The 23,793-nt window shown below is 38.7% G+C and overlaps 1 protein-coding gene across 1 annotated transcript in view; it reads left to right on the top strand.

The window, feature by feature from the left end:
• Positions 1–21,290, top strand: part of KCNK12 (potassium two pore domain channel subfamily K member 12) — a gene marked incomplete at both ends in the record, with an annotated part of 39,243 nt that extends 17,953 nt beyond the window's left edge. The window contains one exon of the mRNA XM_081945559.1: positions 20,395–21,290. Coding sequence (XP_081801685.1) covers positions 20,395–21,290 — 896 coding nt within the window. The remainder of the gene's footprint in view (positions 1–20,394) is intronic.
• Positions 21,291–23,793: the final 2,503 nt, after the last annotated feature.

The raw sequence follows: 23,793 nt of genomic DNA, 5'->3' as shown, positions 1-23,793 counted from the left end.
TTTTGGGATTAGTGATATTATTGCTTCCGTCCATGATTCAGGCATCTTGGCTATCCCTAAAACTTCATTAAACATTTCCACTCCTAGTTCTTCTAATATTATTTTATTATATTTGTATAACTACACCGGTATTCCGTCTGGTTCTGGGGTTTTATTATTTTTCTGGCTTTTCAGAACTAATTCCACTTCAGTTAATGTTATTGGCCTGTTTATCGTCTGCCTTTGTTCTTTTGAGATTGGGGTTATCTTTTCTGTGTTCAAATATTGTTTTATCTTAGTTTCCTCCATACTATCTTGCGCATATTGGCATATTGTTTTGCGAAGTATTTATGAATAATATGCTTCTTTTCTTCTGCTGATCTCCTGGGGGGGATCAGAATTTCTGTTGCTAAGCAAGGCAGTTGTTAAATGAATTAGTAAATTTTTTGAGTTTTTTGCAACAGTTGGTAAGCAATCACATGGGCATTAATACAAATCATATGGTCATTAAGCAAATTCAGTTTTTTCCTATTGACTTACTTGTCAGAATCCAGCTAGGAAGGTCACAAATGACCCAGGATGCTACAACTGTTGTAAATATATGCTAGCTGCCAAGTGCCCAAATTTTGATCACATAATTGGGGTGACACTGCAATAGTCATAAGTGTGAGAACAAGTCTTAAGTCAGGTTTTTCAGTGTTGTAACCCTGAATGATTGCTAAACAAATGATTGTAAGTCAAGAACTATTTGGCTTTGGATTAATATTTGGATATCAGGGGAATTTCAGGGCTGTAAATTAAGGTTGAAAGTTTAAAAAAACTTGAGAAAATGACAGTAGCATACCAGTTCCATATTATTGCCAAAAAACCATCTGGACATGTCTATAAACTTGATCTAAAGAAGTTTTCCCTCCTTAACTATCTACTGGCAACTACTGGGTCTTCCCTTCTATGATCTGTAGTTAGAATTTTTCAGATGTCTCAGTAATACTGTCTTGTGTATACCTTTAGCATAATACAGTTGTAACTCATTAATAGACACTTCTGAGATGGCAAAATATGTTTTAATCAAGTCAGGCCACAACAAGCAGTTTTCATATTCAAATGCTGCTATGGAAACTCACTGTTGACAGAAAAATAGCAAGAATGAAAAGAAGATGGGTCCGAATATTTCTTCCAAATGTGCTATCAGTTTGGGTGATAAAGTTTTCTCTGACAAAGAATTCTTTTAAAGTTGCTTTTTACTATCTCAGAAGTCCCACTATCTCATTTTACATGCATGAGTAGATTGTGTCAAGAGACAATTTCAAATGTGTCTGTGTTTTGAAGTGATTTGTAGCCAGACTCTACAAACTGAATTAATAATCAGTCTGAAAGTTACTCGCTCTTACTGACACATCTCTTGCACCAATGTTTGTTCAAAAAGAAAAAAGAAACATAATTACAAGGATTCAGCAAACATTTCCACCAACATTCTGTGAGAAAGGTTGACATATAAAACAATTGATAGGAAATTATGAACTACAAGGCAGTATATTTATCATGCGGAATAATGAAGACATTTGCAATGACAGCAGAATCTTAAAAAGGAATTATAGCCTCATCATTTAAAAGAATATTGCTTTTGGTTTTATTCTGAAGTTCCCATCAGTCTAAGCCAAGAACAAACAAAAACAAAAACCCAGCAGGCTAGGGAGGAGAAAAATGAAATAGTGAAATGTTAAGTATTTGCATTTTTGCTTTCATGCATCAAGTAACACTAAGGAAGAATAGAAGGATATATATTGTGTCAGAACCCCTGGTATGCCCAAATATGGGAGGGAGCATACCCTTTTCTGTCTATCAGTTCACCCTAGGAGCCATCCAGGCAGAAAGCCATTTTTTTATGTTGCCTTGTTACATTTGTGTTGCATCCCTTTATTTATTTATCTGCACAAATGCTATATACATACACATACACATACACACACACACACACACACACACACACACACACACACACACACACACACATATATATATATATATATATATATATATATATATATGAGTTTTATTATCTATTTTGAAAAGCAGATATTAAAAAGATATTATTGAGAAGACTGCAGAGGTGGAAAAAAAATCAGAAGTGGTTTGCTGCTCATGGGTGAAAATCTTTGAAACTTAGCCAACATTCCATAGGAAATGAGCCTCAAACAAGATGAACATTCGTTCCTTTTCAAAGACATTTGAACGGTTCAATGGAAAAAAAAAGAATGCTGATGTGATATTTAAAAAAGTACTCCTGACATTTGAAGTTATCTATTTTTTTCCTTCTCTACATAAAATTGAATGTTTTGCTTCCTGCAATCCAGTTAAGAACTTTTCTGGTGATGGAAAAATCTATTTGCAGAAAATACCCATTTTGCACACTGAAGACACACTGCAGTACATCTGCCAACACTAAAAAAGTGTCCTATTATTAATTAATGCAGTCATCCATAATCACTGTTTTCCACCCAGGGAAAAAGAACCTTTCTTCCCTTGCATCTAAATGCAGCAGAGACATGCTCTGGTGGTTTCTTTCTTCAACTGGATCTTTATCACATTGTCTTCATCTGATCCCAATACCTGAAGCAGGCTTAAATCATCAATGTAGCATTCTCTTCCCATCTTGATAGAGGTTTTGCTCATTCTGACATGCTTCACCAACCATTGACAAATCCTAGGCTTGACATCAGCCAAGCATCTATCACAGTGCTCGGTTCACTGCCAGTTTGCTTGTGTTCATGTGCAGAAGCTTCCAGGTGGATGGGCAGAGCCTCCCACTGCTGCCACTACCGGTTCAGCCAAACTGGGCCAAACCAGCAGCAATCCACCTCTGTTCTATCAGCCTTTTTAGCTAGGGCTGGCATGTCTCTTCCATTCTGCTCTCTGGGTTTTGGCTTCCAAAATCCCCTGCCTTAGGCAGAATAATAGAGTTGGAAGGAATTTTGAGGAGGTCTTCTAGTCCAACCCCCTGCTCAAGTAGGACACCCTATACCATTCTAGGCATATGGCTGTCCAATCTCTTCTTTGAAACCCTCAGTGACAGAGTACCCATAGAGGCAAGCCATTCCTATGGTTAATTGTTCTCACTGTCAGGAAATTTATCCTTAGTTCTAGGTTGGATCTCTCCTCGAAAAGTTTCCATCCGTTACTCCTTGTCCTGCCTTCAGATGTTTTGGAGAATAGGTTGAACTCTTCTTCTCTGTGACAAGTATATTATTGCCCACAGCATTTTGCCAGTCCACTAATTTAGTCACTTTGTCAAGAATGCAATAAGATTTGTCTGACATGATCTATTTTTGACAAACCCATATTGGCTTCTAGTAATAACTTTGCTTGTTTCTAGATGTGTGCAGAACTGTTGCTTGATTATCTTTTCCAGGATCTTCCCAGGTATTGATATCAGGCTGATTAGTTTGCAGTTTCCAGGATATATTTTTTCCTTTCCTTTTTTTTTTAAGGATGGGAACCACGTCAGCTTGTTTCCAGTCCTCTGGTAGTTCCCTACTGCTCCTCCAGGATCTTTGGAAAATATGGTTTAGTGATTCCAATTCACTAAAAGAGTCCAGTTCTTTCGATGTGGGCTGTCTGAGATCTTCAAACCAATCGCTGGATCAAACATTTGGCTCAACCTGTATAACAGCTGATCAGTAGGCCAGTGGTGGGATTAACATTTTTTTTACTACCGGTTCTGTGGGTGTGGCTTGGTGGGTGTAGGGGAAGGTTACTGCCAAATTCCCATTTCCTCCTGATCAGCTGGGACTCAGGAGGCAGAGAATAGATGGATGTGGGGCCAGTCAGAGGTGGTATTTACTGGTTCTCTGAACTACTCAAAATTTCTACTACTGGTTCTCCAGAACTGGTCAGAACCTGCCGAATACCAACTTTGCAGTAGGCCCAGCAGGGTTGCTTCAGGGTGAAATGAGAAGGGGAAAGAGAAAGGCAGCTTCATGGTGCAATTCTCTCTGTGCCCCTTCTGAAGTAGGACTACATCTGTTTTTAAAAGTAGACCAATTATCAGTTAATTGAATATAAAACACTTGTGAAAGAATAGTTACTAGTTTTGACAGGTAGCTAAGCCCATTGGTCTGCCAAAATCTCCTCCAGTCTCAGCCAAAATGTACGTTAATGAGATTGGGTAATGTTTCCTATTGTCTAGTAATATTTGGTGTGAAGAAAGGGAAACAAAGCTGGAGTAATCCACCACTTTCTACAAATATATGACTTGTACTCTGTAAATAAAAGTAGCACTAATTGCTAGGACAATAGTCATTTTAGGTGTAATCTGATATTGACAACGCCTCATGATGATTCTGCCCTAAGTCTACAAACTCCATTTTGAGATGGCTTTGAAATATTGCAAGCCTCCTCATGGAAACAATGAATTGCTGCTACCTCTTATTTGTTTGCTACCTATTCTCTGTTTGTTGCTGTTGTTATTTTGTAACATCTTGCTTGATAAAGAATTCTGGAGAATTTGGCAGTTTGCACATCCTTTTACAGAAGCTTTTGCTCATCAGAATCAAAGCACCAGTAAGTATTAGAAATCAGATTACTTTTCCATCAGACATTTTTGCAACACTCACTTTCTATGGACCATTGAGAAAGATAGTTTAAGATATGAAAATATTTAGATTTTTTTTTCAGGGCATTTCTGGGCATTGTTTAAAGAAATGGCCAAGCAAGAGAAGGAGGGAAAGGATTCCTGACATAATCCTTCCACTTCCAAAGAGAATAGCTTGCATAAATTGGTTTGCACAAGAACACAAGATTTCAAAAAGTCAGAGATAACTTTTTTATTTTTAAAGTCAAAGTATAGTAAATATACATTGCATTAAAAATAGAATACAAATCCAATAGCATTTAGAAGTCTTGTCCGATACAGTGATTTTTCCAAGACTCTGAGGCTAAACAACATCTTGACTTTCAACAAAATTGACTGATGTTTGAAGATCTCATTTTCTCACCTTCCTTTCTTTCGCAAATGACTGGACACACATATACTGAAAGTATTTAAGTTAAATGAAACTAAGAAAAGAGGAAAAAGGAGATGAAAAGCAATGAGAATGAGTAGGAGAAAGAAAGGAAAGGAAAAAGAAGAGATGCTATGCAAGGGAAGTGGTGGAGCAATAGAACTTTTAACATGCATTTGTAGACAAAAAGAATAAAATATTAGTACAGTACTCATTTCCCTTTCCTTTTCTTTTCATCTATTTTTTAAAGAAACAATATAGCTCTTTCTTAACCTCCCAGATGCCCAATCATGCGGATTTTCTCCCATAGCTTAAAAAGTTCTAGAGTCTCTTCAGGGAGAGGGGGCGGTCTAGAAATCTAATTAAATAAATAAATAAATAAATAAATAAATAAATAAATAAATTAGTATACATTCATAATGATTTACCATCCAAATTCACTATGGAACTGGGCAGTTTAATTAATTAATTTATTAATTAAAAGACATGGCTTAAGCTCAACTTCTCCATTTCTTTACAAAAAAGGGGGAACAATCCACACTGAAAGAATTGTACATACAATATTCTGATCCCTCTTCCATTCCTTTTTTAAATGTGCTGTAGGAAGTTATCACCACATGTTTTGAAAAAAAAAAGGAGGGATTGTAGGAAGTTATCACCTAGCCCTCTCCCAGAAAAATGAAATATCCTAGGAAATATTGATAAGGCAGAATATTATATTTTCCTGGATGTGAAAAAGGGAGAAACACATTTTAAAAACTAAGTAAATTCCTGCAGCTTCCTGCCATCCTCACTTTATCAATGGGCCATTAAGAAGGCCAAGCTAGTCCACTTTACATAATAAAGAGTTCTCCCCTTCAGCTCCAGGGGGATGGGAATGAAGGCAGGATAACTTTTACTCAACTGACCACATGGCATCTGAGAACTCAACCAAACGTGGATTCAAAACTCAGCCTAGAGGGTTGCCCTTGCACGGGCCCATGGGAGTCTGGCAACCAATCAGAATACATTTCTTACACAGGAACAGGAAACAGATTGGTGGGGCAGAACAGATTATAAAAAGCCCTGCAAGCCCTTCTTCACTCTCTTCTCTTCCCTTCTCTTCTTCTCCACCAACATTGAAGCATGTGATCACCTTTTCTGTTCAGGACTCAAGCCATGTGGTCCTGTCCACCATTAAACCATCTTTCCAAGCAGCCTCCATGTCTCCAGTGTCTTTTTCCCCACTTGGAGCCGAACCCAGAAGGACATTTCTTCCAACAGTGCTCTTAAATCTCTTTGTTCCGCTTCTGTCTGCTACAAATGCTCCAATGAATCTTCTTCTCTGCTCCTCCGTGTGGTTTTGTATTTTAGTAAGCATTGCAATTTAAAAGATAAAAATTAATACAAACTAAGGAGCATAGCAAAAAACATGGAAAATACAAAAAATTGCATGTAACATTGTATAGAAGTAATGTAGCCTATTGTTAATTTTAGAGTAAGAGTTAGATGTATTTTATCTATATCTCTACCAAAGAAAATCAACATTCATTCGATTGCTTTTTTCTTTACTTTTTACTTTTTTTCTGCACTTTTATCTTGCTTTTTGTCTGATTCTTTTTTCTCCATTTTATTTTTCTTGCTTGTTTGGCTTTTAATCATATTTTAAATTTTTAATAAAATTATATTTTAAACATTGTATTTAAAACTTATTTCACTAAGTCCCAAGGGTGCTTTTTCAAGAGACAACTGGGCTTTCTTGTTTTTCTTTGAAGATGTTTTGCTTCTCATCCAAGAAACTTCTTCAGCTCTGACTGGATGGTGGTGAATGGAAGGATTTATATTCCTTACAGACAGCTGGTCATTTGCCTGAATGCAAATGTTTCTTTTAAAGCAGGGTTGTGTCAAACTCAATTTCATTGAGGGCTGTATCAGGGTTGTGTTTGACCTTGCGGGGGAGCTGGACTGGGCGTGGCCAGGGTGGGCATAACCAGCTGGACGTCACTCATGTTGGGGACGCTTGTGGTGATCTAAGCACTCGGCCAGCAAAAATGAGCTCCCAAGCTCCATTTTTGGAAGCAACTGCCTCCTGCAATCCTCTGCCAATAGAAATGGAGCCCGGGTGGGCTGCCCATGGCCACAGGCCAGATCTAAGCACCCCGTGGGCCAAATCTGGCCACCAGGCCTTAAGTTTGAAACCCCTGTTTTAGAGAGTCATTGAGGCCACTTGGAAGTTTGTGTTCTCGGGGTCACCTGAGTAGTGTAAATGGATGTGGAGACTTCTTGGAACTGCTGAAAGGGCTGTGTTGTCCTTTCATTCTGCAGAAACATCCTGCAGAAAGCACAGCTCCACAACACAGTCCTTTCAACAGTTCCAAGAAGACTCCACAACCATTTGCATTACTCAGATGATCCTGAGGACACAGACAAACTTCCAAGTGACCTCAATGACTCTCTAATACAATGCAAATAACCAGCTGTCTGCAGGGAATATAAATCCTTCCATTCCCCACTGTCCTGTCAGAGCTGAAAAAGCTTCTTGGATGAGAAGCAAAACGTCTTCAAAGAAAAACAAGAAAGTCCAGTTGCTTCTTGAAAAAGCACCTTTGGGACCACTATGACCTGGATGACTGAGAATCTCCATAAACATTTATTTCATTAAGGGCTGAAGGAAACTTGCTCAGTGTAGTAAAACATGTAGTTCTCATAGTTCTTAGTATTTGAAAAGCAGTTATGCTGAAGCAAATGAGGGCGATCCCAAGTCTTCTCCTTGCTCAGAGTGGAATCCATTTGTCAGATCTTCATTCTGCCACAGTCATCAGCTCCACTCTCAGTGGACTGTATTCAATTTACTGTTTCATCCCCAGAGGTTGTCTCCTTCTCCATGTTCGCCTGAAGACCTACATGAATCTTTCTACGTGTCTTTTCTTTTCCATGTGAGAATGGCTATTCTGGTATGCTAGCCATAGTCCTTTTTCTTCTACTAAGCTGCAAGCATCCATTTTAGTAGCAGTCCTTTTTCAAAGTATTGCTTTGTGCAGTACTTTGTGCTTGGTGCAAGAATCAACATTGCACCATTGAAGTCTGTTTAGGAAGCTTGAGAAATCTGAACAAATCTCCAATTTTAGGTTACAGTAAGTTATCAGTGCTCAAAGAATTTGGGTTATCCAGAAAATGTCCCAGCAAGCTACCTCACTGGCAAGCAGGGTAAATCTCCCCCAGAAGAGGGGGTTTATTAAGGGGATGTTGGGTTAATTGAATAAACCATAACTTAGAAATTCTACCATCTAAAAAAAGGAAGTATTACTGCATACCAGTTTTGTTTGTCTAGATTGGTCCTCAAATATTTCACCCACTGAAGCTGAATATTCACTGACAATAACTTGACAGCAAACTGTAATTAAAGTTAACCTTTTGAGTATTTCTGTGGCATGTTTTCAGACTTACTCATAATGATATATGCTGGTCTATGACCGTAATAAAGATTTGATTTCATTACTCAAAATGAGCAGTTTCAGTTGAACAGTTAACATTTCAGCAATTAGATTTATACCTGTCAGGCTGCACACAGTTGGGCAAGATCAAGGAAGCAAGAACCACACAAACTTCAGTAAAATATCCAGTCATAATAATCTGTAGGTAAATACAGATAGTTCTGGAAACCATAAGAGGAATTTTCTAACCTCATTTATAATGAGATAGTTCTCTTTGAATGATCTACAGTGCTTCTTCCCTGGGTTTCTTATCATTTATAAGTTATCAAATAATTTGTGTTCAATCTCAGTGTTTTTTTAATGAAGTTTTATTATTTATTTATCATATACAGTATCATATAATACACATATAGTTGCTCTATATTTTTCAAGCTGATAGTAAAAAAAATAAAGGGAATGGATACAGAAAAGTGAGAGACTGAAACCAAAAGGTATAACAAAAATCTTAATAAGGAGAACTTTGAATAATCCATTCTCCCTTTTGTTATCCCTAGCCACTAATCATAATTAAGGATTCCTACATTTCTTGAAATATTGCTTATATTTATATTGTTTGTGTTTATTTAAACAGTGTTCTTCAAATTTGGCAACTCTAAGATGTATAGACTTCAACTCCCAGAATTGCCCAGCTAGCATCTTAAGTTTGGCATGTTTGAAAAACACGGATTTAAATAATTTCATCTGACCGCTTATCTTTTTCTTAGAAATTATATTCATCTTCTATCTTTTAATTGCTTACACACACTCTCCCTTCTATTTAATTTCCAGACTTCTTAGAAACATTACATGAAAGCCCTTTTCATTCTCTGCAGTATCTTTGAATAAGTAGATGCCACTTTCTTCTCCCCTTAATCTTAAATTTTGGTGTTAGTTAGCCAATAGTTTTATAATGGCTAGAGATCATAACCCTGGAATTCTCTGGATTTCACAATCTGATAGTTCAGTTTCCCAAATACCCTTAATTAAAATATAGTCCATTAATTGGCGGCAGAATTAGTTTGTACAGACCCCAAAGACATCATTTGTGCAGTGAGGAAATGCAATTTGGTCTACTGATCTTTCAGAGGGCTGCAAGAGGTTGTCATTGAATCATCAGTGAAAGAGGTGATGCCACTTATTTCAAACCATTTAATGTGAATGTGTGTGTGTGTGTGTGTGTGTGTGTGTGTGTGTGTAGTTTTTCTGTGTGTTTCATGGCCTGTATAAGGGATACAGATGCTGTGTAGGTCTTTTCCAGCATTTCATCAGAATCTGGACTCTTAGAAGCAGTTCTCATTATTTTCTTATCAGACAATGAACTATTTTGGAGATAGCCATTAGACTATAACAGACTTCTATTCAACCTGTTTTGTCCAGGCTTTCTTTGACCAGACGTTTTAGGGATTAAGAGAATTGTAGTCCAGCAGAAGGCTGAGGATGGAGTTGGTTGATTGTTTATTCGAAATATTGCTTCCCCATTCAAAGCATCTCAGTGCATAAAATTTACTATTTCATTAAGTAAGAACATGAGATCCAGCCTCGCTCTCTGGGTTGCAGAGAAAAAAGTCTTCATTGTCTTTTCAGGTGATATTTTAAATGTACTGTGGCTTCAAGCTTCACTTCCCCACAATCTGTTTTTTGCTCTTGTTTTCCATGCCCCTTGATTATTTCAATTCCTTTCCCATTTTAATTCTTTTGTATTGTTTAATTATTTTTATGATTTCAATTCCATTCTGGTTTTTCAACTCCTTTCTGGTTTTTGCTTTTTTGAAATAAAGATTCCCTACCCTCTACATAGTTCACCTGATTAAGCAGACAATAAAATAGAATTATTATTTCCTGTGACTTGGAAATTATTTTCCCTTAATACAGTTTAAAAGTCCATTAGTCTTTTCTGCAATGGCACCAGACTCGTGATTCCTGCTCAGTTTGAGATTAATTACAATTTTGAAATCCTTTTCCCATGTGTTGTGTCAAGCAGATATGCCCATCAGCCTCTTCCACCATCAAATGCTAGACCTGTATTTTGGTTTTAAATAATGTGCCTACCCAATATTAATTGTTAATCTGTGTCAACATAACTTCAATTTGAAATTTCATGACAACTGCCACACACAGTGTGTATAAAATTGATAGATCCCTCAGCAGATTGTTAGGAATTGGTGGTAAAGCAGCAACAATGTTTCTCAGACTATCATTTTTTAATAGGCTGGGTCTGATTTTGTTCCAATCTGTCATTTATCTTTTATCTACTTGCTTTACTTAGCCATTGATTTCTCCTGGGTTTTGTTGAGCTATTTCTGGACACAGTTTCTACTTCTGAACATAATTCCTCTCTAGACTGATCTAGTATGTTCTGCAAACCTTATTTAGCATCCCCAGGATACATTTAGAAAACTTGGAAGGACAATTGGAACTAAAGAAAGCCTGGAGTGAGGACAGCAGGTAGGGCGGAGAGTTGAGGCTCTCAGAGTTGTAAAATAGATCGTTGTTACAGTGCTAGTCTAATTTCCAAGAGATGGCAGTGTGTTTGGTTGTTATGGAGATATTGTGTTTACTTTACTGTTATTGTAGAAAGAGCATGAAACAGAACAGTGTTTATAAATTGAGAAATGGATGCTGGGTGAAGTTCTACAGATGGGAAATGAAGGCAAGCAGCATATTTACTGTTAAGATCCATCTGTTATCTGGGGGCAGTTGTAATTTAATAACTGGAGGAGTTTATACAATGTCAAGCCAATATTTTCCTCCCCTAAAATCCTATCCTAGCATGCAATCTTCCACTGCTTGATCAGATGAATATTTTGCCCACAAATAATATGTAAATCTGTGAATTTTAACCAATATTTAGATTCCTGATTGTCCTTTCTCTCTTGAATTTAAATAGTTTTAACGATCTGATCCATAAACTTTTATATTTAAGAGGGTTAGGGAAACCCCGTATAATGACTGTATAATATAAAGGAAGCAGCAATTTTAAACACTGAAAACTTGCTGTAACTAATTTTGTATCTTTGGTAATTTTGCTGTGAAATATACAGACTTCACTACCTAAGACTAGAGTAGGCAATGTGTCTTTCTTCTGCAAAAAAGAAAGATAAATTAATAATGATTTGAATAAGAAACTTTGGGTGGATGGCAAGTATATAGAGAATCCTTGAAGCTCACATCGATTGTCCTCAAATAATTTCTCTTTCATAAATAAATTCTACTGAACATAAACCCAGTAAAAAAAAAACTGCACCCAAACAAATCTTCAGGTGTTTCTATGCGAAAACAAGAATGGAGATATATGTTTTACCTTTTTAACCATGGCCTTTAGATAAATTTAAATGCATCAGTTGGGATATTCAGTTATGGTTGCTCATCATCAACTTTTCTACAATTAACATAACATATTGTCCTAGATTAAATTTGACCATTGAGATATCAGGTCTCACTACATCCAGGATCCTGAATCTATCAGATCTAGCTTTTCTGACAACAATTTGCCAATATTTCTGACTAAAGTTATCAGTATTATTAAATTTAGGTTGGGGAATGAAATCTTAGAAAGAAGCTTGAAAGATAAGGGCCTTCAAATAAAAATCAGGAACAGTTCTTTGTCTAAAAACGGAAAGACAAAAAATGTTTCAAGCACAATTCATGCAAAATGTGTCAGGAACAATGCTTGATTGTAGCAGAAGATGAGGGATAAGTCATGAATCACCTTTTTAAAGTGAAACACATGACCTAGAAAGCTTTAAACAAAACCTCAAACAATTCTGTTTCCAACTGGCAAGATTGAAAATATATTTTGTGGAAGCAAAGGTAAATATGAGATTTTAGCATCTCATTTTTATTTTATAGTATTCATTATGGTTGTTTTGGAGTTGATTAAAGCAGCAGGATCTAAACAGCTTACAAAAGCTTCAATATATAACAAGAGTATCAACAAAATCTAATCAATACCAACAATGTGTATCAACAATCCAACATTCAATCATTATAATAACAAGAACAATCAACTGTTTGATTTAGTTTGCAATGAAGAATTTTATCCTGCCAGAAACTTCAACCAAGTCTGAGTCCAGCAGATAAATTAAGCCTTATAGAGTCAGGTTTATGGTGAGACCTTAGTCTGCAATTCACGTTAAGGACAATACAATAGCAAAGCTTAAGTCATTACTGAATCATTGATCTTGCTGTCATTTGATTAACACAATTAAAATGTGACACTTATAAAACAGGTAGACTACTTAAATCCTTACAATTAATTTATAGTAGTGATATAACTATTCTTGCAATCTGAACATTTTATCTCTTCCAATTTGATCCTGATTCCTTAGAGGTTTCTTACTTGTCTCCCTTAATTAAACTTCTTGAGTGGGTGGATATTCTGTCATTAATTAAAAAGCACACAAAGAAATGTAAAGTGTAGCTGGAAAATGAATTGGACATATTACTATTCTAGTCTAAGTGTTAAGATATTTCATTGGCCATTAAACTATCTCGGCATAGGTAGGAACATGACAGCCAATGCAAAATTATTCCAGCCAATTTATGGGACCAAGCACAGATTGCATTGGAAGAACTTTATGTTGAGTAACAATGACTGGACATGCAGCAGAGATGGTAGATATGTTCCAATAGATAGTGGGAAGCGTTCCATTTAGATTATATCAAAGCAGAGAACGGATGGAAAGCAGCAGGAAGCTCTAGGAAGGCAGTTGTGAGTGAATGAAAATTTGTCCTGTATCCTCTAAACAAGGCAGTTATCTTAGTAACAGTGGCCAATGTTAACTGAAGTACAGTTCAGTTGCCAATCTTATTAGGTAAATGGGCTGGAGGGTGGAGGGACTGCCTTTTTACCTATAGTAGTGAAAAGTCTTGGATTGCTCCTATGGGCAAGTTAACAGTTGTAACCTAAAGATTGTGGGGTTTTAATAGAGCCACATTAAGCTTCAGTTAGAAGATTTAGTCTGAAGTCCAGTTGACCAGAATTCGATAGATTTTGAATTTTGATAGCTTTTTCTAAATAAATTGAATCATCAAATGACATTGGAAACATTCAAATCACTTCAATGATTTGTATAATTAATTCAATTCAATCTGATTCATTACTTAAAACATAGTGTCAGGATTTCAGATTCCTCAGCAAAAGTCCTCGCTTGGAACATTTAAACAACTGTATCATTCCTTAAGAATAAAACGAATGCTTTGCTCCATGCTAGAATCTGGCTTAAATATCAGATGGTATGAGATGCTTGGCATTAACTTAAATTTATCTTCTTTCTCTTTTCCAAAAATATATGAAAAAACAAATTAGTTCTGACAGCTTGCATTCCATGATGGAGATCTTTTCCATAAAGTAGAATTGGGAAAGTCAGAGCTGAATCCAGCAGAAAAGATTTTGCAAAAATTATTACAGTATTACAAACCTGAAAAGATGCAGCTTACATAAAATTCAGTTGTTGGACTATTTATTAAGGCTATCATATTTGGGTAACAAAAATAGACACTGAATGACTCTTGATTGCACGAGTTAAAATTCTGGAGTTTAGTAGCCCAAATAAAACAGGCCAATCTAACACCAATCCAGTACTTATGAAAATAGGTACCGCCAAACAAATATTTCATAAATGCTGCCTTCAGAGATAGCGATAGTTTTTAATTTACAAAAGGTAGAGACTAAAGCATAATCAATTAAGGAAAGGGCACAACTTTCCCTGGCTCATCATCATAGGAATCTGATTCTCTGCTCCCTTCTATCTTGAGCTCTAATCCTGTTCCTTCATTCTGCTTTGTTTAACTGCCTGGTGGAACATACAACTTTGTTGAGAGAAAACAGAACCAAAACTGGAACCGAGGAAAAGCTATTTAACAAGGAAGAAGTTTAGAACTGAGAAGTGAACAGAGTTCCCCAGTTATCACCCTTCCCCAGTTTCTCCCCAAAAAGCTTTCTGTCTATCCAAATGGTTCCAAAAGCATGCAGGTGTGCATTTGAGACAGTGCTGACTCCTGATGACTACCTTGACTAGTCCCTGCAGTTTTCTTAACAACACTTTTCTAAAGCAGTTGCCATGGCCTCCCTTCTAGGGCTGAGAGAGGGACTGACTCAAGGTAACCCCAGCTGGCTTTGTTTCTAAGGCAGAACTAGTACACATGATCGCCCAGCTTCTTGGCTGATGCCTTAACCACTACCCCCACCTGTCCAAAAGCATGCATGCAAACTATTATTATAAAGTTAATTAATATGGTAGCCATGACCATTTTCTAGGTTCCACTGAGCACTCTACTGATTTTTCCCCCTTAGACCTCACTGCAACACAACTATGCCTGGGCAATGTATTTTTTTTTCTGCTGTGCCTCCTTGGCATTGCCTTCATCTCATATCCAACAAATGCCTAAGATAATCTTAAATTACCCTTATCTGTACAGATGTTTTTAAAGCAACATCAACATCAGCCTCATCACATGTAAAATCTGTTAGATTTTATGTCTCATTATCTTGGAGAGAGGTCAAGTGATTGGGACCTCTGGCCATTGAGACCAGAAAGAAACTAACATTGGGGAGAGCAAATTTCACGCTGGTACAGATTCCTCTAGATTCAAGAATACAGGGATACTACTTCAACCCCGAAGTAGGGGAAAGCTGTAAGCCTCCGCATTTTGTTTTGATTTTTGTTTTCTAGTGGCTCTGTAAAGTTAATCTACTGCGCCTTCATTCTAACAACTGGCCCACCAACAGGTCTGCTTTCCCATGCTTATAAATTGCTTGTGTTGCCACACAGCATGTTTGCTATTTCTAAAACGAGTCAATGAGTTGTGTCTAATTCTATGGCAGGCAGACTGATTTTCCTTCAGAATCCCTATGGCTAACTTAAAATGCAGCAGAAGTTTCTGACCTTATCTTAGACTGATGAAGAAGAAGAAACCCAATTTCATATGATTAAAAAAACAAAAATTGCAATAAAATAAAAAAGGAATAAAGGCTAGGCTTGTTTGAGTATTTCTGATGGTGAGGTAGCAGTCCATTTACAAAAAAAAAAGTTTGATCCACTTTACTTGTTATTGGTTAGTTACTTGCACAACAAACATATTTGTTTCACTTCTTGAGTATTAGCATTTTAATTTGTGCTGTTTAATTTGCAATGCAATGAAGGTTCTAAGGATTATTTTTTTCCAGCTTGCTACCTGGCTTAGAGAAAGTTGCCTTACATCGAATCAGAAGTTGTAAACTGTTTAATTGGTTTTTCTGATGGTTTTCGTTTTAGTTCTTTATTTGTACTACAATTGGGCTTTTTTTTTGTTTTTAAATGTGTAAGCATCCAGAGCCATTCGTGTGAGATGAGTGGTTATATTAAATAAATACATAAATATTAGGCAATCTATTTCACTATTTTTCACACAGTGTAACAATGCCTCCCCCAGTGCTGTATCCTTATATTTCTCAGGGACAGGGACTAAACCCAGCACTTTCTACATGCAAAGCACATGTTCTCTCACTGAGCCATATAGCTACAGTACATAACAACATCACCAAATTTCTATAGGGAAGTGGAATTCCCAGTGAATCAGCTAAAGTATATGGTTTAACATTGTAGATTCAGAGAAGCAAGCATAGAACTAGGCACTCATGCCACATGTTTCCTTTAATGATATACAATATGATGAAAATAGTTATCATAGAATCCGGATTTATAGATGTAACTCCAGATCAAGACTCCAGCTTGCAGTAAAGTACTTTGTGAACTTAAAGTTTTAAAAACCAATAACTACTAAAAACTTATTATGTGGTACCTGTAGACGTAGGCTTCTGAAATTTCAAATCACATTGTAAACATAGCTCAAGGTTACCCTTGCACTGTGTGGAAGGCAGAGGGAATGGTCTTGAAGGACAGGAGGAAGTGTCCAAGCAATCAGCAGTCAGATGAAAGAGTTTTCTACTCTGGTCTAACCTGAAGGGCAAACGCATCACCAAAAGTGTGACTCTGCAATGATTTGAGATGGAAAATTGTGCTTGCCTTGCAATATTGCCAGAGACTTTACATAGTATCATTCCTCCTTCTAGGAGAAGCTGTCAAGCAGCAAATTCTCTCTGGTTTGCAGTTCTTAGAATCCATTCTTGAGTTCATGATGAAATATAAAGCTGCTTTGGAAGACTTGCTCTATGATTTATTGGTGAAACATTCAAGAACATAATTGACAATGCCCTATTTTTTTTTAATGTGCTTCAGTTGTTTAGGCACCACAGAAAAAAAACCCTCTACTGATATAGAGTTGAAGCAAGGGTATAATTTTTCTCCCCACAGAGCTCTAAATCTCTACAGCTGTGGACTCCCTGGTAGTGTATTATCAAAGCTTTGCTTCTTCAATACAGGCTTAGCTGCACATTTTGATTCATCCATTTCCAGTGTATTATTAAAGACTTTCCGTTCCTCCCCAATACAGCCACACAAACGCAAACCACCCCTTGCGTTAAGCATTTGGATTTCACTATTTAAAAAGCAGCGTAATGTTGCCAAACACAAATCTAACTGTAAGAAATGCTGCAGAGTGATGTCTGATCAAATTCTGAGGAAAAGGATCCTCCTCCTTGTTACATCTTAAAATGCAGGCCAAGCAATACCTCTGAGGGCTCTAATGGAGCAGAGTCCTAATCCTGGCTTGTTACATATTTGAAGATCTCAAAAGTGGCACTTTCCACATTTTATTTTAAATCTGGAAAATCCACAAAGCCTTCACAATAGTAAAACTTTTCCCAAAAGTTTCTGTTGTGTTTAATCCTTAAATTAATCCCTGTTGACTAATACTTATTATTACAACACAGGGAGTCCTTGACTTACAGCAGTTGACTTAATGACTGTTCAAAGTTACCACAGCACTGAAAAAAAGTGACATGACCATTTTTTACACTTAGGACTGTTGCAGCATCCCCATGGTCTTGAGGTGGGTCTTGAGGCTCCACTCTGGGAGGAGTTTGACTCTGTTACTTCCGACAATATGGACAGGTTGCGTAGGCGACTGCGAGCCACCACATGTTTACTGGACCCGTGTCCCTCCTGGCTTGTACTGGCATCCTGGGAGGTCACACGAGGCTGGCTCCAGGAGTTAGTCAACGCTTCTTTGAGTGAGGGGTTCTTGCCGGCCATCCTGAATGAGGCGGTGGTGAGGCCTCTACTCAAGAAGCCTTCCCTGGACCCAGCTGTGTTAGCCAACTACCGTCCCATCTCCAACCTTTGCTTTCTGGCGAAGGTTGTAGAGAGTGTGGTGGCACAACAGTTTCCACGCCACTTGGAGGAAACTGATTATCTGGACCCGCGCCAGTCCGGTTTCCGGCCCGGCCACAGCACGGAGACGGCATTGGTCGCGTTGGTGGATGATCTCTGGAGGGCCAGAGATAGGGGTTGCTCCTCCATCCTGGTCCTATTAGACCTCTCGGCGGCTTTTGATACCATCGACCATGGTATCCTATTGCATCGACTAGAGGGGCTGGGGGTGAGGGGCACCGTTCTGCGGTGGTTCTCCTCCTACCTCTCTGGCCGAGTGCAATTTGTGTTGGCAGGGGGGCAGAGGTCGACCTCAAGGCCACTCACTTGTGGGGTGCCACAAGGGTCGGTCCTCTCGCCTCTCCTGTTCAACACATATATGAAGCCGCTGGGCAAGATCATTCATGGGTTCGGGGTAGATTACCATCTGTACGCGGATGATATCCATCTGTACATCTCTACCCCAAACCACCCCAACGATGCTGTCAAAGTGATGTCCCGGTGTCTGGAAGCCGTACCGATCTGGATGGGAAGTAACAGACTCAAGCTCAACCCGTCCAAGACGGAGTGGCTGTGGCTACCGGCACCCCGGTTCAACCAGCTGATTCCATCACTGGCCATTGGGGGCGAATGTCTGGCCCCCGTGGATTGGGTACGCAATTTGGGCGTCCTCCTAGATGCCCGGCTGTCAATGGACGACCATGTGACAGCCGTGGCAAGGGGGGCATTTCACCAGGTTTGCCTGGTGCGCCAATTGCGTCCCCTATTGGACCGGAACGCCCTTCGCACAGTCACCCATGCGCTTGTGACGTCCCAGCTAGACTACTGTAACGCTCTCTACATGGGGCTTCCCTTGAGATGCACCTGAAGACTGCAGTTGGTTCAGAATGTGGCCACGCGGGCAGTTTCGGGAGTCGCTAGATACTCCCACGTAACACCTCTCCTGCGCGGGCTGCACTGGCTACCTATAGCTTTTCAGGTGTGTTTCAAGGTGCTGATTATCATCTTCAAAGCGCTCCATGGCACAGGTCCTAGTTATTTGCGGGATCATATCCTGCCCCACACATCCCTTCGGCCGATCCGCTCACACAGAGAGGGACTCCTCCGGGTGCCGTCCACTAGGCTGTGCTGGCGGGCGACGACCAGGGGAAGGGCCTTCTCTGTGATGGGCCCGACCCTCTGGAATGACCTTCCCCCTGATATTAGAACAACCACGGACCTCCGCTCCTTCCGCAAGAAGCTCAAAACCCACCTGTTTAATCTAGCCGGCCTGGCCTAATTCCAGCTCTCCCACCTCAGTCTGTATTTTTAAATTTCACGGATTGGTCTTAAGGCTAAGTTTTTAATTTTTATAAATTTGTACAGGGGTTTAAAGTTTAATCTGATTTTAATTATATTTATTATTATTTGTATGGTTTTTAATTTGGTACCTGTACACCGCCCCGAGTCCCTTCGGGGAGAGGGGGCGGTCTAGAAATCAAATAAAATAAATAAATAAATAAATGGTCACAGGATCAAAATTCAGACGCTTGACTCACCTTTATGATGGTTGCAGGCAATTGACTCACTTTTATGATGGTTGCAGGCAATTGACTCACCTTTATGATGGTTGCAGGCATTTGACTCACCTTTATGATGGTTGCAGGCAATTGACTCACCTTTATGATAGTTGCAGGCAATTGAGTCACCTTTATGATAGTTGCAGGCAATTGACTCACCTTTATGATGGTTGCAGGCAATTGAATCACCTGTATGATGGTTGCAGGAAATTGAATCACCTTTATGATGGTTGCAGGCAATTGACTCACATTTATGCTGGTTGCAGGCAATTGACTCACCTTTATGATGGTTGCAGGCAATTGAATCACCTTTATGATGGTTGCAGGCAATTGACTCACCTTTATGATGGTTGCAGGCAATTGACTCACCTTTATGATGGTTGCAGGCAATTGACTCACCTTTATGATGGTTGCAGGCAATTGACTCACCTTTATGATGGTTGCAGGCAATTGACTCACCTTTATGATGGTTGCAGGCAATTGACTCACCTTTATGATGGTTGCAGGCAATTGTGCAGGCAAAAGTTCCAATGCAGATGTTGCCCAGATTGCAACCTTTATGATGGTTGCAGGCAATTGACTCACATTTATGATGGTTGCAGTGGGGTTGGCTAAATCACTGAGGTCATGTGATTACCTTTTGCCACCTTCTGACAGGCAAAGTCAATGGAGAAATCAGAGTCACTTGACAACTGTGTTACTAATTCAACAACTGCAGTGATTCACTTAACAAACATGGCAAGAAAAGTCGTAAAATGAGGCAAAATTCACTTAACAAATTTCTCACTTAGCAACAGAAATGTTGGGCTCAATTATGGTCATAAGTTGAGATCTACCTATATACACCAAGAAGCCTTGTATGAGAATACGAATTATATACTCTCAGAATTCCAAATATATTCACTGTCCCCATAAAACTTGCTTCTCTTGACTTAGTAAGATTCATGGGCTGCTTTAATGAATGTATTAATCCTCTCAAATCAATTGCAATAATTTATGTCACCGAGTGGAGGACCTTCGTTACACTATAGTTTCGTAATATCATTAAATAGCAGTAAATCATTTCTCTGTGATAAAGGAAATAAAACCAAACATTTCAGTCTCAACGATCACATTATCTTAGCTCAGCTTCATTTTCTCCTTATTTTTCCAGGTTTTGGGATGTCCACACCAGCAACAGTAGCGGGTAAAGCCTTCCTTATCGTTTATGGTCTCTTTGGATGTGCTGGAACCATCTTGTTCTTCAACCTTTTTCTAGAACGTATTATCTCACTTTTGGCTTTGGTCATGAAGGCTTGCCGTGAGAGACAGCTGAGAAGAAGCGGCCTTCTACCTCCTACCTGCCGAAGGGGCTCTGCCATGTCTGATGCGGACAGCCTGATTGGGTGGAAGCCATCTGTCTATCACGTGATGCTAATTTTGGGAATCTTTGCCATTACTATAGCTTGCTGTGCCTCTGCCATGTATACGGCTGTGGAAGGATGGAATTATATTGACTCCTTATATTATTGTTTTGTCACTTTCAGCACCATTGGATTTGGTGATCTTGTGAGCAGTCAGAATGCTGTCTATCAAAATCAGGGATTATACAGATTTGGGAATTTCACATTTATATTAATGGGGGTATGCTGCATATATTCTCTTTTTAACGTCATATCAATTGTAATCAAGCAGGTTTTAAACTGGATGCTAAGAAAGTTCCGATGCAGATGTTGCCCAGATTGCAATAAGCCAAATACCCGCCTTGGGCGGCGCAATGCCATCACACCCGGATCCCGCTTCCGCCGGCACAATTTCTCTATGGAAACAGATGGACAATATGATAGTGACACAGAAGGGAGAAGGCTCTCAGGTGAGATGATCTCCATGAGGGATCTCACGGCTTCTAACAAAGTCTCCCTGGCGCTTCTGCAGAAGCAGTTATCAGAGACGGCCAATGGCTATCCCAGAAATGTCTGCATCAGCACCAGACAAAATGATTTTTCAGGCGGAGTTGGGGCTTTAGCGATCATGAACAATAGACTGGCAGAGACGAGTGATTCTAGGTAGAAATTTTGAAATTATCTTCTCCCACGTGAAGACTTTTTCTTATTCTTTATTTAATAAAAAGATATTTTAAAAATTTATTAAATCCATCTCAAGGGCAAATTTCTGGAAGGATTTATGTTTTGCTTGTTTCTAAAAGCTGATTATTTAAGATGTTTAAAGAGGCCTTTTTGGGAGGTAGTAGTATTTATTCCCTTAAGTTTTTGTAATATTTTAACCAGTAGCATCAGGGATCATCGATCATCACTGGCCAACTTAGGTCTCTAGCACATACCACTGATATTACCGAGCACACAAAGAGAAATCCCAACAGTCATAGCCATCCAGGGGGTGCTGAAAGTAGGAGAGGCTTCAAATAGCAGCATGCAAATGCAGGTAGTCCCCAACTTACAACAGTTCATTTAGTGACCAAAGTTACAACAGCATTGAAAAAAAGTGACTTATGGCTATTTTTCATACTTGCAACCATTGTAGCATCCATGAGGTCATATCATCAAAATTCAGGCACAACCACTCAGCAACTGGTTCACATTTATGACCGTTGCTATGTCCCAAGGTCATGTGACCCCCTTTTGCAACCTTCTGACAAATAAAGTCAATGGAAAAGTCATATTCACTTAACAACTGTGTCACTAACTTAACAACTACAGGGATTACTTAACAATTGGGACAAGAAAGGTCATAAAATGGGGCAAAATTCATTTAACCAATGTCTCACTTAACAACAGAAATTTTGGGCACAATTGTGGCTGTAAGTCAAGGACTCCCTGTATGCAGTTTCTAACCAGTCAGCCTCTCGCGCTATGAGTACTGACTACTGCAGAAGATGGCTAGTCAGCCAGCAAGCACTTGGGTGCACAGTGGTAGAGATCCAGATGCTCCCTTGCCTATCCTTTGAGGCATTCTCTAACTCAGGGTTGCCCACTGGCAAAGTAAAGCAAAGTCAAGATGGCAACTATGAGGGTGCAATCAAAGCTGTGAATTATAACAAGCAAAGCACAGTGTTGTGGCTGCCATCTTGACTTTTTGACCATACCCTGCCTACATCTCTGCTGCTACTTCACTCTTCTTTCCCACATTGCTGCTAGACATAATATAAGGTTGATAGAATTAAGTGCATTGTTGAGTGAGGAAATGTAGTATAGTGTTAAGCTAACAAAAAGCTTAACTGTTTTAAAGGATGGAAAAGCAATGATCGTAGTTCAAAACTGTTGCAATTCTGTTTTGCTTCTATATCCAGCTCATGAACTGGAGCAGCAAAGAAATATGGATAGGAGCTCAATTTCTTTAAACACTTGTTAAAAAAAAAGAAAATGTATGATAATTCTCCAAGACAGTTCCTTTTTCATTCTACATTATAGACTGAGAGTTACAACTGAAACTCAGGAAATCCAAATTCCAGTCCTGCTTTATATCCACTGAGCAAAACTATATGCACATGACTAAAGATTTCCGATTTTCTGCTCCATTAGGATGGGGCCAAAGAGCCTTTATCATCATTTCAAGCAAGTGTCACTGATTGTATTAGTAGTAATTAATTTAGTTTATGCTAATTCCAAAGTAAATATTAAAATTAGCAGCCATTTGGCACAAAATTCTTTTCATGCAGTGTCTTGAGTGGCAAACGATCACTTGATCTTCACAAACTACATATGCTGAATTCTTGTGTTTACACTGATCTAATAATTTTGCTATCCTATCCAGCTAATCAATAATCTTGTTAAGGATGAATGTGTCTCATGTTGTCTATTTTAAGCTGCTGAGATTCCAAACAACTGTTACGGAAATCAGATTTTTCCAGAAAAGTATTTAAGATATTGTCTTTGACTGCTAGGCCCTGTGTATCCCATGTTAATCAACCAGTATGATGTATTCTACCTTTTCCAATTAATGTTCTTCAGATACATTACATCTCCCAATATTTTCTAGCCTTGCTGCTTGGTTCTATATATAGGTTGTGGGAGGGGAGGAGATTAAGAAAGACCTATTTACTTTCCCTAGCATGTACATCATCCTCTTGTGCAGAACCCACCTATGAGACATGAGCATTTTTCTAAAATAAGTTGGCAACATCATCTGGGTCGTGTGGATGATAGGTGATGATACTGGACATCAAAATATGACTTCACTTAGCAGTGAAGATAGATAGATATTAAACTGAAGGGGAAAGTACATCAAGTCCTGAGATATTCCAAAAGGGGACAGGCCATAAATACACAACCATCAATCCACCTCCATCAAAAGTCATCAACAAGCAAGACCAATGTTGTCTCCCTACTGTATTCTGGTCTGAAACCTGACTGAAATGAGTCCAAATAATTCATTATTTGGATGGATCCATTATAATCCAGGATGGTGTCCAGCAGAGTTGGATACAGTAATCCTTTATTGAAGAGGGGCTCACTATTTTGAGGATTAGGCCAGTGACTTGAATGAAAAATGTTGGGTACAGGAAACTGGTCCCACTGAGAGGGGAATATCTATTGAAGCTGCTACAGTGATGAGA

This window comes from Natrix helvetica (assembly GCF_964273705.1).
Source record: "Natrix helvetica genome assembly, chromosome: 2".
NCBI classification, from domain to species: Eukaryota; Metazoa; Chordata; class Lepidosauria; order Squamata; family Natricidae; genus Natrix; species Natrix helvetica.
The sequence above is the reverse complement of the archived record's forward strand: the minus strand, read 5'-3'. Positions and strand labels throughout refer to the sequence as shown.